The sequence below is a fragment of the Rhipicephalus sanguineus genome, chromosome 4 (genome assembly GCF_013339695.2).
Source record: "Rhipicephalus sanguineus isolate Rsan-2018 chromosome 4, BIME_Rsan_1.4, whole genome shotgun sequence".
NCBI classification, from domain to species: Eukaryota; Metazoa; Arthropoda; class Arachnida; order Ixodida; family Ixodidae; genus Rhipicephalus; species Rhipicephalus sanguineus.
Window position 1 is genome coordinate 14,292,427 of NC_051179.1, and position 17,751 is coordinate 14,310,177.

The 17,751-nt window shown below is 44.7% G+C and overlaps 1 protein-coding gene across 2 annotated transcripts in view; it reads right to left on the bottom strand.

The window, feature by feature from the left end:
* The window catches only part of LOC119389444 (uncharacterized), a 36,904-nt gene extending 20,392 nt beyond the window's left edge, over window positions 1-16,512 (bottom strand). The window contains exons 1-5 of one of the 2 annotated variants that reach the window (XM_037656704.2): window positions 16,236-16,512; window positions 11,735-12,057; window positions 7,976-8,200; window positions 6,732-7,096; window positions 1,589-1,708 (exon numbers count right to left, since the gene is read on the bottom strand). In XM_037656704.2, coding sequence (XP_037512632.1) covers window positions 8,087-8,200; window positions 11,735-12,057; window positions 16,236-16,395 — 597 coding nt within the window. In that variant the 5' untranslated portion in view covers window positions 16,396-16,512 and the 3' untranslated portion in view covers window positions 1,589-1,708; window positions 6,732-7,096; window positions 7,976-8,086. Of the gene's footprint in view, window positions 1-1,588; window positions 1,709-6,731; window positions 7,097-7,975; window positions 8,201-11,734; window positions 12,058-16,235 lie in introns of those variants that run through there. The other variant, XM_037656703.2, reaches the window with a different exon arrangement.
* Between the last annotated feature and the right edge of the window lie 1,239 nt (window positions 16,513-17,751).

Below are 17,751 nucleotides of genomic sequence, written 5' to 3' on the forward strand. Positions count from 1 at the left end.
TTTTTTTTTCCTCCGATGACTCGAAGTACAGCGCACGTGCGTGGCTTCAGTGGATAATTACAGCAGTTAGCAAGAGTAACGGCGGCGCAAGCTGCAACCAGTGCCGCATATTGGTTTCAGGCGTACTACTTCGCGGTCGAGTGCAACTGCACCCTATATGAGCAGTCGTGCGAAGATTTTCTTTCCACGCGACAGTTTAGTTCTCAAACATATCGGATGCTGTCGAAACGTTCTGCAGCGCCCGCATCCGCCAAGATGGCAGGGGGCGCCAACAGCTAAAAAGAAAAAAATAACGACGTATATCAGCTCTGCAGCTTAGGTGTCGCTCGTCTTTTCTTTCGTGCTCTATCAGTTCCACCAATGTTCCCTGTACCAGGATCCTTACGCAGTAATATTAATAAAAAAAGCTGGTTTCTACCCAATTGAAAGCTGTACGAACTGTGAGCATTGATTCGCCTGTGTTTCTCTTTCGCTTATGTCGTGTTTATCTGCCCTTTTCTGCACTCTGGAGCCGGCGTTACCGACGTGCAGCTTCCTCGGTTTATGTGTATCAAACGTGAGACCTGCGTGACGCCAACGCGAGACAAGAGGCGATGACAGGGCGGTCTCTTAAACTGCTCCGCAGTTAATATTGAGATTTTACAAACGTCATTAACGCAGTTGCTAACGTAATCGCATATAAGCAATATATGCAATTTATCGAGCAGCGTTCTTCCCATCTTATACGATTATAATTCTTATTCTGCAAAAGCTAGGCATTGCGGTTACAACCGTAAGGGTCACAGAAGAGTGAGCATGGTGTCATGGGGAACTTAACTCTGGCTACACGTCAGCGTTGCAGCTAAAATGCTCGTCTTCCAAAAGATGTCCTCGTTCTTCAAACTAAGAAAACGTAAAGCTCCTGCTTTCGCAGTTGCTACCCTCGTGACAAATTGCACGCACAACACAACGAATCCTCAAACATCGTCTTATTGCAGCAAAAGCCATACCGTAACTCTTTTTTTAGTTTTGTGTACTTTGCTTGCCTATTCTAACCACCTTCTCTCCATTCCTTAAAAGCCCAGCCGTTGATTGCTACTGTTGATAATTACGCACAGGTGACTAATTACGCACTTAACACTACCGCTCTTAGTCAATGACGTTGACCGTTCTTACTCGCCGCTGTATTTTCTGCTGCATAACAACATAGATTGTTAAGGTTGTTTAAGTGCAAATGCCTTAAGGTCATTGTCGTTCGATGCTGAAACTCATTGTGTCATTTCGTAATTATTTTTCCGAGCTTTAAGAAGCTCCCATAAGGCCACTGAGATGAAGCTGTATTTCATTTCACTACCAAAGGCACGGAAAACTCGCGTTATTCTTCCCGCTGTGCAAATGGTTATGCAGTTTCCAAGAGGCATTTAAGACGACCGCGCAATTTATTGACCTCGCCTGCTCTTTTGGTGCAATAAAATACCTTACGGTGACTTGAGAGAGACAAAATAAAAGAAAAACTATATGTAGGAGGTGAGGTCACGGTACGGAGGCTGCGGCACGAAAAAAAGAAGAAGAAAAGAGATGACACAGAGTAAAAGAAAGGCGGGCGTTGAGCAGCGCGTCGATCGTTTCATGCCACCATGTGCTCTCGTCGGCGGAACATGCGCATCATCTGCGGATCTGCGAAGATCCTCGCTGGCACGAAGCGACGCTTGGGCGGGTACTGAGACACCTGGTCACGTGAAAACAAGAACAGTGGGCAGTGAATTTAGATAGATAGATAGATAGATAGATAGATAGATAATAGATAGATAGATAGATAGATAGATAGATAGATAGATAATAGATAGATAGATAGATAGATAGATAGATAGATAGATAGATAGATAGATAGATAGATAGATAGATAGATAGATAGATAGATAGATAGATAGATAGATAGATAGATAGATAGATAGATAGATAGATAGATAGATAGATAGATAGATAGATAGATAGATAGTAGATAGATAGATAGATAGATAGATAGATAGATAGATAGATAGATAGATAGATAGATAGATAGATAGATAGATAGATAGATAGATAGTAGATAGATAGATAGATAGATAGATAGATAGATAGATAGATAGATAGATAGATAGATAGATAGATAGATAGATAGATAGATATAGATAGATAGATAGATAGATAGATAGATAGATAGATAGATAGATAGATAGATAGATAGATAGAAGATAGATAGATAGATAGATAGATAGATAGATAGATAGATAGATAGATAGATAGATAGATAGATAGATAGATAGATAGATAGATAGATAGATAGATAGATAGATAGATAGATAGATAGATAGATAGATAGATAGATAGATAGATAGATAGATAGATAGATAGATAGATAGATAGATAGATAGAAGATAGATAGATAGATAGATAGATAGATAGATAGATAGATAGATAGATAGATAGATAGATAGATAGATAGATAGATAGATAGATAGATAGATAGTAGTGATAGATAGATAGATAGATAGATAGATAGATAGATAGATAGATAGATAGATAGATAGATAGATAGATAGATAGATAGATAGATAGATAGATAGATAGATAGATAGATAGATAGATAGATAGATAGATAGATAGATAGATTTTCGCAACGCTTGGTAGTACTCGCAATATAGAGCTGTTCCGAAAGGCGGTGATGTTAAAGACAACTCTTGTCAGCTAAAAAACTCAACGTGACTAAACTCCCTGTGAATAACTCATATCGGAGCACAAGGTCCCAGCTATCATTAAGCGATTCGCAAATGGTGCACAGCTTTAGGATGTTTTTTTTTTTTTATGTCAGAGTTTATTCTGTTATACATTAAAATGGGGATACAGAAAAATATACAGACGAGGGTCCCATAGTAGAAGACTGCAGCGGGACCTGCGTCAAGTCTAGTAACCCGCCGTAGTGGCTTAGCAGGTAAGTTTTCGCGCTGTTGAGCTTAAGGACGGGGGTTCGATTAGCGACCATGGCGATCGCATATCAGTGTTTCAGTGGTGGGCGAAATGCAGGAACGCCTGTGTACTTGGATTGAAGTCCACGTTAAAGAACCCGGATGGCCGAAATTAATTCCTAGTCCCTCACCACGACATAGCTTGTAATTATATCGTAGTTTTCCCGCATATATAGCATTTACTATTAGGTCCAGTAAACCCATCGAGCAAAAATGTGCGGTCTAAGAGGCTTCTCGCTTAAGTTAATTGACGTTAACCCAAGAAACGTATAGTATCTGCAAAAATTTTTTTTTCAGACGCATAGCAAACTCTGCTACACGGTAAACTTCCTAAGCATGTCATTTAAAAGATGTCGCAAGAATGCTCGCTCCAAACAAAAGCGTAACTGCTCGTACAAGCTATAACCAACTTGTTGCTTGCTTAACGAGAACGTCGCAACAAAACAATCTCTAAACTCCCGAGTCGCTGTGTGCTCAAGCTTATAGTTGCTACGGTAACGAGACGGTTGAAGGCAAAGCTTCTGTGAGCAAACATGCCGAGTTTGCTAGAGGCTTGCGAAACGTGGATTCTTTCCAGGAAAGCCGCTCGGTGCCGCATCGCTTCTCCTGAAGCCACTTGTTTAATCAGAGCAAGTGAGCGGAGGAACGGCGCAATCAGCGCTTGTCGCCGGGACAAGGCTTGCAGGGAGAATTTTTGTGCACACGTACTTGCGAAATATGCCACATAAAAAGGAAAAAAAAATGAGTCATTTCTAAACTGAACAAATTATTATGGAAAAGATACTCTTAGTGAAATAAGCACGAAAACTATGAGCTGTAAATTCTGGCACGAAATGCCTTGAAGTAGGCAACTGAAATGGTATTGTCGGCGAAGTAAGGTGAGCGGCATTTATTAAAAAAAAAAAGAGGTAAGATTAGCTCCTTTCACAGAGCAGGGCATTTACGGTTATGTTCGATATGCTTTGTTTGATGAGTGGAGCGTTTCAATGGCCGAGACACTTTAAGGCACGGCTGAAAAAGAAGAAATTAATAATTTTTTTTTTTTTGGCCGCAGTGCTCCTCAGGTATTCACCTTTTTTGAGGGTAGAAAAACATTGTCCCTATACACGACCTGTATTCCGTGTTGCCACTGTTGCAATGCAGCCATGTAGCCGTGTCCGCTCGTGTGAATGCATTACGTGTGTTTTTTACGCCATCAGTTGTGGCTATAGTGTTCAATTTTCTTATCCACGCAATGCTACGTTACGAATGTTGTATCAGAGAGTCAATAGAAAATTGATATCGCCCAGTTCTCTTGTTTAGTGTATGCGTAATAAATGGTGTCGGAACTTTCTTTTTCACTGGGGGAGCGAAAATGACTGCTTCTGATACATCATCACCAGCATCGTCATAATTACTTATTCTCCTTTAGCGCCCTTCGTTTAACAAACAAACAAAATCAACACACAGACATAACCGCAATATTGTAAACAAACTGCAGTTTGATTTACTAACTGCGGCAAATAATTAAAAACGGAGTGCCTGAACTGTATGGACGTTTGTGCGACGTTTTGTCAAGTTTTTGTTATCGATATATTGTACTTTGTGTTATATTCAATTGTATCGTTTCCCATTCCTGTTATAGTACCCCGAGGACACTGGCGCAGCCGGGGGGGGGGGGGGGGGGGCGGGGGGGGGGGGTTCAACTCCCCCCCCGAAAATTTTCACTTTTCCATGTGTTATAGATAGGGCTCAGTGTTTCCGTAGTTTATTCTTCTTGGAATTCGGAGGGCGTTTTTCAGAGTTTATTTCTCGTAAATCTCCAATTCTCCGAATTTCGGTGTTTAATTTTGCCGTATAACTAGTTGCAACGTCTTCTGATTAATTTTATTTCAACCGAAAATGCGTTTCATATTGTTGCTAATAATCCTGTTTTTCCATCCTTTCATTTTTTCACACTTCCTGTTAATAAGGCTGTTGATGTGCACTGCTGCTAACTCGCGAAAGTGTACTTTTTGGGGGAGCAGAAGCTAGTCAAGCTGCTTCTCACCTTTTTCTCCCAGCCTCCATCTTCTTGACGAAAAATAAAGGACCTGTTATTATTATTATTATTATTTTCAATACTCCGAAATCTTAGATGGAATGATATCTGAACACGAAAACATGTGACCACACTAAATGTATTTTAGATGTCTAGAAGGTTTGAACGCACAAACGCATATACTACATACGAGCACAAATACTTGAATACAAAACATGTACGTTTGTTCGTATTACAACCTTAAAGACTGTTGTAATAGACGCAAGCATACTTTACGAGGTTGCTGCCGCTGATGGAGGTGCGCTCCTTTCAATTGATGATTGTCAGCTTTGAAAATGCGCTTTGAACGTTGAAAATAACCTTTTAATATAAGAGCTGATCGGATAAATCCGAATTGTCAAAAATTTTACCTGCGACTGTTTATCGAATTTTTTCGGATTTATCCGAAAACACGGAGCCCTAGTTATATACACGCGCCACGAACATACATAAAGTATAATTGAACCCCCCCCCTCCCGAAAAAATTTCTGGCTACGCTACTGTCCGGGGATGAATAGTATCAATAAATTAAATGAATGAAACGAATACTTGAGGTCGCTAGACTGTCTCTATAGATTCATCGTTTGACGCGATTCCGTTTAGCCACGCTATACGAAGTTGTCAAAGAGATTAAACGTAAGATAGCTCACATTGAGAAATATATAAATCAATGACGTTGTCCGCCTGTCGTTCAGGTGGCGTTGGGAGCGACAACAAACAAGGTCACGCATACGAAAACATACGTGTGTGGATAGAAGTGTAGAAAAGTGAAAAGTCAACCACTCCGGCAGACTCTCACTTGTTCGCTTTTCGGCGAACAAGTGAAAATTGTGCGACTGGCTTGGAGATGTCGATTTCTGAGGAGCGGAGCCCCAGGTCCTCCTCCGAGACTACGGCAGGAGGACTGCCCGTGGCGGCTTCAGTTACGATTCCTTCTAGACGGACAAGCTCATCGAGTACGGGCTGAGCGAATCTCCTGTGGACTTTTGCCGTAAGGACAGCTGGTTGACTCCAGTCGCTTCGGGGCCGTTTTTTCCTGGTCTCGGAAGAAAGTCTGAGGTTAAGCTTCTGTGCTTTGGCAGATGCAAGAACGAAAACATCATCGAAAGCATCACTGCCTCGCAAAGTTCTTCGGGTCAACTCGAGTGCATCGGCCGTCTCTGTGGTGGTAGAACATCTGGATCCCTGAAGTGCTTGGGCGAGTTCTCCGCACGGACCGAATACCTTGATTGATGCCACTAAATAAAATATTGTCTCGAATCACTACAGGTGTACTATTAAATAGCCTTGATATAAAACGCGGTGGTCATCTCGGATAAAGCGGGGGGAGCCGTCGCTCCCCCCGCTCTCCCTATTCAGACGTCCCTGCGAGGATAATTACCCACTCCCACGTACAATGCTTGTACAGACTGCGGAGTTTGAGACAATATGTATTTCGCAATGCTTTGAAAATAAAAAAGTAAAATCTCCTTGTTGAACATTTACCTGCACACTTTTGAAAGTGTGAGAACAAGCAAGCATTTAAGATGATTGACTCACAAGGGTATCCTGCGCTGCCAATCCATCACATGGCTTCATGCATTTCTGTCATAACTGCGCTGATTGAGAAGTCGCACTTGCAGCTCTCACAGACCCAACAGCGCATGTTTTTCAGTGGGTACATCTTTACGACAACTCATGTTGCTCACCTGTGCTCGTCGCCTTCTGCAGAAGATGGGCAGCAGCGCGCCCAGGAGGCAAGAGATGCCGCAAATAATGGCCAGCACCAGAAGCAGAAGTCCGTGGCGTAGAAAGAGGGCGTAACAGGCAGCCGCTATTCCGGTCTCCGTGGACGAGGACGTCGGGTCAGTGTTGTTCGCTCCAAAGGTCGCCAATCCGCCCAATGCCGACTGGGAGACTTTAGCGACTTTCGGCGCCCTACGGCTTGATGCCACCGACGAATCTGCCTGGACGGCCACCATCGGTGCGTCCTCATCTGGCAGCTTCTGTTGAGCCAACTCCGCCGGCGACCGTAAGCGTAGCCCCGTTTTCGACGAAGACGGAAGCTCGGAAGCTGCACAGAAAGGCACGGCTACCTTTTGTTTCGCTGTCCTTATTTCGTGCACGCTGCGGAAGGCGCCAACTGCGAGCTCCGCATGCTTCGATACGGGAAGCAGAGGAACGAGGGCACCATCGAAAAATGGCGCTTTAGAATGTACCACGTGTGTAGGTTAGTAGACAAGGGACACGACGCCATGGCTTCTGAACGTCCTCAAAAGTAATCGATCTATGTGTCATCAGAAACCATTACAAGGGGTCGCCGCGAAGAAGCCCCCCAAAAAAAAGTTCTACAAGAAGCCCTTGTATCTCAGTAGTTGACATATTTGCTGTTGTAAAGAAACGTAAGTTATTTTTTGATAATCACAATGTCTTTAATGGCTCTCTTGGAAGAGTAGAGGGAGGGCGAGGATATACGCTGAATGTAAAACATTAAAGAATAGTGACTACAAAACATATAAGTACTAGAGCAATGAAATACGGGGTGAGATATCAAAATGAATATTGTTAAAGCTACATTTGGTGCGAGCTATTGGCGAGATGAATATTGGCGAGGCTAAATGTAAAAATGTTCGTGTACTTAGATATAAGTGCGCGTTGAAGAACCTCAGCTGGTTAAAATCAATCCGTATTCCCCCAGCATGGCGTACCTCGGAATCACATCGTTGCATGAGCACGTGAAAGCCCAGAACTTATGTTTCAAGATACCGTGGCGCCTCGGGCATGCACATGTTTTCTCGCGTTGTTATTTTTGCACTAAAAATAACAATATTCAGCAGATCCAAACTCGGCAAGCAGACAGATCGTGTAAGCAAGGTTGTTAAGAGCCCCGAAATATTTTCGACATCCTGAACTGTTACCTATCGCTTTTGAAGTTAAAGTTCGACTCGAGCACCTGCTGAGCTTGAAGATGGGGTAGGGGACGGTTTGTCCTTCGTTTCTTTCTTCGTCTTGACGTCGCTGTTGGAGACGGGTAGCAGCACGGGGTGAGACTTGTTTGCCCTGATCACCTCCAGGAGGCCACCTTACGATGCCCAGATTTGGCGTGACCAGTCGAAGATGTTGTTGCGTTGTGCCTCTTTCTCAGCATGCCCTTTCCTTTGGAGGCCGAGGCAACGGGCTGCGTATAACAAAAAAAGGGGGGGGGGGCGGACAAACTCGCTCTCATATGCGTTCCACAGTCCCATCACACGCAGGAAACAGCTGTGCATACATCTACCTATAGGCACCACTTCATGGCTTATGCAATCGATTGCCCGTCGATACTGCGGTCGTTGTTGCGTGCGCTATAAAGCACTCCACCTAAGTCCTTGAAGAGCCGTACAGGAAGACAAAATGAACGTTTCACATCTACCACCATGGCTGCAAGTGGCACTGACTAAGACTCCTAGGGTTACACAGATAACTAACCATTAAAGTGGAGAAAGCGGACAGCGGAACGGTCGTTTTAGCACAATTGGTAGTCCAACGCACGCGTAATGTGGAGGTTGTGGGTTCGTATCCCACTGGTAGCTCGTTGTTCTTTCCTGCACTTTAGCTTCACTTTGTCCTATAAATGCCACACTTCCATTAAAACGCAAAATTAGCGCCCTTACGTTTTTCTTGGCCTTATTATCTGTTGGCTTCGTATGGTGGTGCTTAACAAAGATATCCTCAATCGAACAATGACGTCCTCGATCAAGTTCTTTGGTTTTAAATTAAATAGATATCACTGGTGTTCATGCATTCATGGTGTCATGAGGACTGGACAGTGACTTGATGGTACTTAAGAGCAGCAACAACAACCCTTGCACAATCACTCATTTTTCGGACCATGCGTTACTTGAAAGGCAGCATTTCAATTGAGCCCAGCACCCGCCCTGTCTTGACGTATGCATATATGTATAGGCGTACAAACGACAAGGGCGAAGCGCCGTGGTTAGTTGCCCTCCTTTGTCCTTGTCGTTTCTGAGCTGTTAGCCTTTGACATTAACCACCAACTTGCCCAAGGAATTGCTCTTCTTATATATAGGCAAGCCGACTCGCATCAAATGTACGGCGATTTACTTGTACCTGTTCGCACCATTCCCTGCACGTCTCTTTTGTAAGCGTTCGATAACTCATTTCCATCTTAATGCGTCGTTCGATATCAAAGCCGCTACTGGCACGTTTCGGCGTACGTGAGGACAGAGCACGTTCACTGACACTTCCACGAGCACGCCTGGGTTATATTCCTAGTGTCGTACGCACCGCGCACGCTACACGACGCGCGTGTATAGTAGCGAGTAGGAGGCGGTGTAGCTGAAGGCGCAACGTGATGGCTGGAAATCTTTGTGAGTCAATAGCAAGAATAGCAGCTTCTCCGGTTCACTTAACATGACAGGACGCCGATGTAAATCCAAGCAGGAATTTAGCGTTTACGATCACCATGTACGGCATAGCTTAAGACAACTTCTGTAGATAACCACTGCACTGTAATGGGATACGGACCCCAGAACGAGTTGATGTTTAATGATAAAAAGAAGCGCACAAAAGCCAGAGGCATGCATGACGACGAGAGGTACGGTTACTGCCTTTGTTTCTATTATTCGTTTTTGTATTTGTCTATTTGCCTTTGTACAATGGTTGGCATACCGATCGTGCCAAGAAGAAACCATGAGATACGCATGAAGAAGCTTACTACACTCGTAATGCGGCTGCTGAATTAAGTTTGATCGCGCAGTCTTCCGCGAGCAAGGAATGCTCTACAGGTCGTTCGGCACAATAGTTTGTGGTGGATACTTTTCTTGACATCTTGGGCCGGAGCGCGAGGAGTTCGGCAGCCTGCCTTCACATAGGTGTGCGCAAGGGGGGGGGGGGGGCGCTGCGATGAACCCCCCCCCCTGATGGGGAATCCTGCGCACGCCTATGTGCTTCCACGATCTCGTGATAACACCTAGTTCATAGTTAAGGCTACCTTTACGCCGAAGTCTCGTTTTGACAATCAGGGTTGACTCCCTTCGATGTGAGAAGTACCAATTTCACAGCAGGGACCACGCTCACACAACTTCTCTTACGTAAGGTTTTTTCCTGCTCGGTCAGCATTCGGAGACCGATCGCTAATATCGAATGGCGTGGCAAAAAAAAAAAAGAAGACTGCCGTATAGTGATGTCATGATGGCAAATCGAGGAATAAGCTTACGCAGGCATAGTTTTGTGAATACCGGCCCTGCTACGAACCTGCGAATTTCATAACCTAGTTCGTCCGCCAGGCTATTTATATTCTGCTTTGGTATCTACCCACTTTCCTTATCAAATGACTGCCCGGCGGTTCTACCAATCGCTATGTACTTCTACGGCACGCTTTCTAGCGTTTACTCAAGTTGAATGAAAATAGTGACATCATAGGAAATGAAAAATAAAGGTCTTAAGTATCACTAATACGTTGTTTCTTGTTATTGTGGCTACCCACTTACGCTCCACTAAACAAATAAATTATTCATTGCATGTTATACCAGGTTCCTCATTGAGTCTTAGCTCTTCATGCGTACACCATCTTGGTGCATCTGATCTGACGCATTCTAATGGTAATAAAGCTTATCCTGATTTTGAAACTGCGTGGAACCTATGCAAAGAGACACTCACTGTATAGACATACTTCAGCTTTGTTATAAAATGGCTCAAGTGCCTTGACATCAATGTAAAATGTAATTAGGTTTTCTTAAGACCTATAAATTTGTACATTTTCCTTAAGATATAGCGAAAACAACATAACAGATTCCGACACATGTAACAAAAGTTTGGGCAACTACTGGCCAGCTTTTATACTCCAATAATATCTGGGGTTTTACATTCCAAAACCACAATATGATTATGAGGGACGCCGTAGTGGAGGGCTCCGGAAGTTTCGAACATCTGGTGTTCTTTAACGTGCACTGACATCGCACAGTACACGGGCCTCTAGCATTTCGCCTCCACCTATATGCGACCGCCGCGGCCGGGATCGAGCTCGAGACCTTCGGGTCAGCAGCCGAGCACCGTAACCATTGATCCACCGTGGTGGACAGCCTTTATAGTTTCGAAAGTTAGTTTACCAGGGATAAGTTCCTCTGACATGTGGCGAGCTTTACAAATGAAAAAGAAATGACATTTTTTACAATAATTCTCCTCGGTAATTTCTCATTTGGCAGCCTTCTGATTCAAGAAAGAACACAGATTAACCACACTGATGCACACCCGCCACAGTGGTCTAGAGGATATGGTGCTCGACTGCTGACCCGAAGGTTCCGGGGTCGAATCCCGGCTGCGGCAGCCGCATTTCGATGGAGGCGAAAATATTGAGGCCCGTGTACTTAGATTAGGTGCCCGATAAAGAACACCAGACGGCGAATATTTCCGGAGCCCTCCACTATACGGCGTCCCTCATAATCATATGGTGATTCTGGGACGTTAAATCCCAACAATTGCTATTATTGCTCTTACATTGCGTACTCAAGTAACTTAGCTATTTTTTTCGGTTAGTAGGTAGTTGTCTTAACCGTCCAGCGTGGTGTTCAATATATAGTTTGCATTCTCGTCACTATACTTTGTATATTCAAAGATGTGATGTGAACCTTTACATGGTGACGCAATGACTGAAAGGGTTAGCTACACCCGCAAGATGTGAAGTGCGGTTAATTTTTCAGCGTGGACAAACCTCCCGCTGAAATCGCGGTAGCGGCAGGATGATGCCACCCAGGTCGGAGCCAGGCCCGCCCAACGGCACCACTTTGATGTCGATGGCCACGTCCACTGGCTGCGGCTCGGCGGACTCGTTGTTGCGGCTCTCGTTGCTGACCTCCTCAGCTGCGGCGATCACAGGACCGGGCACAATAGGACCGGGAATAAAAGGACCGGGTACTACTGGACCAGCGGCAAGCTCCGGCTCGCCAATCATCGGTATCATAGGTTGAGGCACGAGTTCGTTCATCACGCGCTCCATCATGTTGACCATGTTCATCAGCATCGGTGGACCTTCCTCTGCGCATCGGAAAACGCGATAATCGCTCTTCGCGCCCGGTTTCTTCCTGAAAGGCTTTTCCACACTTGTTAAGCGAAATTGACAGAAGGCATATAACATGAAGCTCCTTCCGGCAATAATTTTTTTCGTTTTCCGTTGTAGTTACTAACAGCAAAAAAATTGCGTTCCACTCCATCATGGGAGAGTTCTATCCCGCGGACTACTTTTCTTGGCAATGAAGCGAATGCTACTGAGCCAAATCGTGCGTATCCTACCGCTAATGAATGTAGTCCCACAATTGTGTCCGTATTTTCTGCATGAGATATAAAAAAATACTCCTTTATGTTCTACACGTAGGTATTTGAAACAGGACGCAGCTCACACCAGTGAAGTACTTGTATTTGTTTCACATGATACGTTGTCACTTTGCGTTCTTGTACGCGTGACAAAGTCGCCCCTTTTACAAGTACCTGGAACGCTAAGTGGCGCCTGCGTCGATATCAAACTCTGATTGCACGCAGCCATCATTTTCCACAGCGGTGCCAACGCCTTGGCGGTGCGAAACGCGCACCTGGGCGGACTACTTCGCGTAGGAGTACATGGGCAGAAGCTCCGACCCCGTAGCTTTCGATTCATTGCCAGCCGCACCCGACTAGAATACAAAGGAATGCAAGGACTTACGTAATCTCTATTGGATTTAGGTTAACGTTGGTGATAGAGCAACCAGCCGCGGTGGTCTGATGGTTATGGTGCTTGGCTGCCGACTAGAAGGTCGCGGGATCGAATCGCGGCCAAGGCGGCCGCATTTCGATGGAGGCAGAATGCTAGAGGCCCGTGTGCTTAGATTTAGGTACACGTTAAAGAACCCCAGGTGGTCGCCATTTCCGAAGTCCTCCACTACGGCGTCTCATAATCATATCGTGGTTTAGGGACGTAAAACGCCATATATTATTAGAAGACAGCATCAGAGACAAATACGGTGCAGGCTGCTTTGCTGTCCAAACAATATGGCGGCTGAGCTAAATGCTTGGACCTCGCCGGTATGGTCGCATGCCAAGAAGTAGGCGCTTTCTTGAGCGCTAACTGTAAGTTATTTCTTTTCCTCATCTTTCTCTTGTATACGTGAGGTGGCGTCATGTCACACAGACGTTTAAGAGTGTTGCTTGTTGGGCAAGTTAGTACATCGTTACATTCGAAGAAAGCCGCTAAAACGTGGAAATAATATAAAAAATAGAACTGAAAGGCAGAAAGCAGACACAGTAACACAGAAATGGCTTACTAACAACTGACGTTTCATATCGAGAAAGCTCCTCCTCCCAAGGTTGTAGAAAGCATGCGCAAAAGTGACCCTAACAAAACACAATACTTATTTACTGATGCAAGTCACCACTGTTAAAAAAAATTCACGTTCGTTACTGGTCAAAAGCACAGAAGCTCTGAGCGTTTACACATTTTTCAGGGCCGAGTTTCCAAATGCCGCACGCTTCTATCAATTCTCTTTCACGCTGCGTCTTAGCCTTATGTACAACTGATACACTTTATTACCTACCGATACTGATACCTACAACTCCCCTGTATAGAAAATTATCAGTTGTAACTAAGGCTAAGACGCAGAGTGAAACAGAATTGATAGATAGCGTGTGATATTTGTAAATTTGGCCCTGAAAATCTGTAACCGCTCCTTTTGTGCTTTTGACCAGTAATGAGCTGAATGTCTTGAACAGTGGTGACTTGCATCAGTAAGATTAGCATAGTAGTCTGTTTAGGTACTTTTGCGCATGCTCTGTATAACCTTGGCAGGAGGAATATTTTTCGATATTAAACGTCAAGTAAGCCACCTCTGCGTCTGCTTTCTGCCTCTCAGTTTTTCCCATTTTCACGTTTTAGTGGATTTCTCCGAGTGTCATCCAGACGTGTTCCATCACTCGGGCGACTCGGTCTCGATGCTGCCTTCTAAGCTATAAGCTAGACTGTCTACGATGCTGGCCAGAATTCGGACACACCCTAAACATGGTAAGTGAAGTGACGCGACTTTACTGAGACGCTCTGTGAGAAAGTGCGCTTCCTTCAAGAACGGTCTCCATTTTGTCGTCAGAAAGCAGACATGGTATGCGGGCCTAAGAAAAAGGCCATAAAATATATCGTCTTCAAGAACCAAATATTTGCCAGAAGCTGTTTCCTGCATTGCTTCTGGTATTCTCGAAAATGTATCACTAAGCAAGAAATATCAAGCTGTTCAAGCATCATCTTGATCTGAGCGCTTGTAGCCTTAAAGTGCCAAGCAGAAGCTGCGAACAGTATGCGCATCTCTGGCAGCTGTAGAATTGCCTCAAATCAAATGGTACGCTTTGGCGTTTAACACTATCATTTGTATAGTGTTCGCAGGCGTTAGACATTGTGGCTACCTGGACGTCTCCGATTCCTTCAGTAGTCATCAGATAAAATAAAATAACGTTATTTCCCAGAAAAGAACAGAATCTGGAGATGTTCACTGGCGAAAAGCTGAAAGCATGACAATGTCATGCGTGGCAGTGCCTTTCAAACAGGCTTTCTTCTTGAATAACGGGAGTTAACGTTACTGCTTCCAAACAACGACTGCAAGCTCATTATATTTATATTAAGCTGTAGTGCGTAGGCGTAATAAAATCAAAGTTTGGTTTACAGCTACAATTACAGTGCAAGTTGTATTTACGGCAGCCACTACAGACAATGGGACAAGACTAACACGAAAAGTTCAACAAACAGTAGGAAGCAGTTTTTTCTTTCTCTTGATGTAACTCTTTTGTGCGCCAAACGTTGGAACCGTTGGGTTTCCAGCGGTTTCGTTTAACACCAGACCACAAACAAACTTTAAAAACAATATCGCGAGGAGAAGCTGCTCCAGATAAGCGCCAACCAGTTCCCGGGAAGACATTAAGACGCGATCGATTACCGCCGGGGATTCGGCGCAGTCCTGTAAACACGGCGATTTGAAGCGTGAAATTAGGAAGCGCCGTTTCAATTTTAATGGAACATTTGGCTCGCCATGTGTGCACGCGTCAGCCGCCAATTTTTACAGGGAGTGCTTTCTGTTGAAAGTTGGAGAAGCAGCGAGCGCCTTTTAAGCGAGGAAAATTGTTCGTCTTGTAATGGGACTGTATTTTCGTCTTGTGATAAAACTATGGCTCAATAGCTCCATAACGAACCCGGCGTTTTCAGCCGCTCTCTTGCAACATGTCCCGAATCGATATCGTGCGATCTCGGCAACGGTGTCTTAGTTTTAGAGATGGCGATGCCGCTACAGCGCAAGCATTCCCGAAGTGGTTGCAGCCAACGGCGCACAATGCTGGGAACAGATGTGCGTGTAAATAACGGATGCTGAAGTGGCTTGTTGGGTATGTCGTTCTGCTAATGCGATTGATTCTCCTTAAGGCTGCGATGGTCGAGTTCCGAAGGAAGCAGACTGCATAAACGCTCATGTACCGATACTTTCAGGACGTAAGCTTCATTATAACGCATGTCAGCGCAATGTGGAAAAGAATACAATGAAGACGAAGGAGGATGCGACAGGTCATGCATTAACATACACTTATTTATGTTCGAAAACACACCACAGCAGGACAACCAAACGTACATGCGTGCAGCAGCTGTACACATTAACATAACCTCATGTCAAATATCTCAGATTCACTAATAAAGAAATACACTGACGTCTCACGTATAACTTTACACTGTTGAACGCTTAGCACATTAAGGGCACAGAAAGTATAGGCGACACATCAGTAATAGCGAATTCGCGTTTTGTTATGCCATTGTGTTAACGAAGTAGCCACTGCATGCATGCCCGTGCGGTTGTCTTCCTGCTGTGGAATTTTTTTTTTTTCAAAATAAGTTTGTTGATGTTAAAACTCGCCTTGTAAATTGTCTTCTCCTCCCCCTTATTTATTTTGTTTTCCTTTTCTCTACAATATCTTATGCGGATTATAACCACCTCACCCAACGGCAAGTCTTATTGACGGACGTAAGTTTACTACGGATCTTTCCATTACGGCATTTCTTAAGTCGTACGTGTTCCATTGGAAAGCCAAGTAAATGATAACAACGTCAATAACGTGTAAATCAAGGAAGGATCGTGCTTTTCGACTATCACGTGTTCCGTGGCACTATACAACGCTGGACCCGCCCGATAAGGTTGTTTCACCGCACGTCCCCTACTCACGCACGAACGGTGGCGGATCCTGGATGATCTCGACGCGTTGCAGTTGGCCGGCGGCCGGCGTCACCGCAACCAGCAGTGGCGCCAAGAGAAGCAGCAGGGCAGCCATCGCTGACGAATTCCTGGGGCACGCGCACGCAGTGCACTTCCTCGCCCTTTTCATCGGTGATGGCGTCTCAGGCAACGTGCCGGGCCATTAATTAGCTTTAGAAAACAACAATATCGATGGAGCGATATGGCGCTCGTCGCCAACTTCCTACCGCCGAGAAGTGCCACATCAACAAACGCGGACGACTCTTAAGAGAGTCGTCATACAAGTTTTCTTCTGCTCTTAATTCGTCGGGAACGGGAACTGTCCCGGCAGAGTCGACACGTTTTTGCATAAAAGAGACATCGGTCTGTTTCATTATACGTAGTCCCGCCAAGGTGCTTCGATGACGGCGCTCTGCAGCTGACCACCAGGTCAAGGGTGCGATTTCACGCCACGCGGAAACCGCATTTCGATTGCGACGCGATAAGACAAAGAGCGAAAAAAAAAAAGAAAAAAAAAACGAGCGCTCGCTTTCCGGGTATTCGGTGCACGTTAAACATTAACTGGTAGCTGTTCGTTGGTAGTTTCGCATGGTCATCGTTTCTTATGCGTTTTAGTTTATTTTGAGACTCTAACTGAACCGCGGTACCATTTCCATTTCATTTCAGGGAAGGAATACTGGTGCTCAGAAACTACACACTTTATTGGTACAATCTAAAAAAGCGTGCGTGATGGTATGACCATGCCACTAGTGGTGTAAATGCCTCATTTAGCTATTCGGCCCCCCGCCACGGTGGTCTAGTGGTTATGGCGCTCGACTGCCGACCCGAAGGTCGCGAGATCGAATCCTGGCCGCGGCGGCTGCATTTTCTATGGAGGCGAAATTGTTTGAGGCCCGTGTACTTAGATTTGGGTGCATGTTAAAGAACCCCAGGTGGTCGAACTTTCCGGAGCCCTCCCATATACGGCGTCTCTAATAATCATATCGTGGTTTTGGGACGTTTAAGCCCCGCATATTATTATTATTAGCTCTTCTGCGACGTTTAACCGGACCACGTGCCTTATGCAGGTGGAAGAGGTCGAGTGTCCTTTTTACATTATGGAATGCCACTGCCATGCCATTAAAAATGACAATCCGGTTAACTTACCTCTCAGAGCTTCCGTCTATGTAGTCGACACGTCTTATCGGCAACGCTTGCGATAATATTTATAAAGCTAGAGATACATACACTCACTGTTAGTATAAAAGTACATCTTCTTGTGACAAACAAAAAAGGTTTGATGCCAAGATCTTCCTTTCTTATATCACAGTAACATCTGCTGTCGGGCTAGTTGGTGCATAGCTATAGGAGTAGGAGTTCTTAGGCGCAAGGCGTGTCGAAAAAGTGTTCGCTTGTCCATGTTTTCTTTTTATCCGTGTTCCTGTATTGCACCTAAGAATTCCTTTCCTGGTTCTTATATCTCATTTAGCTTTTTTTACGTAGACAC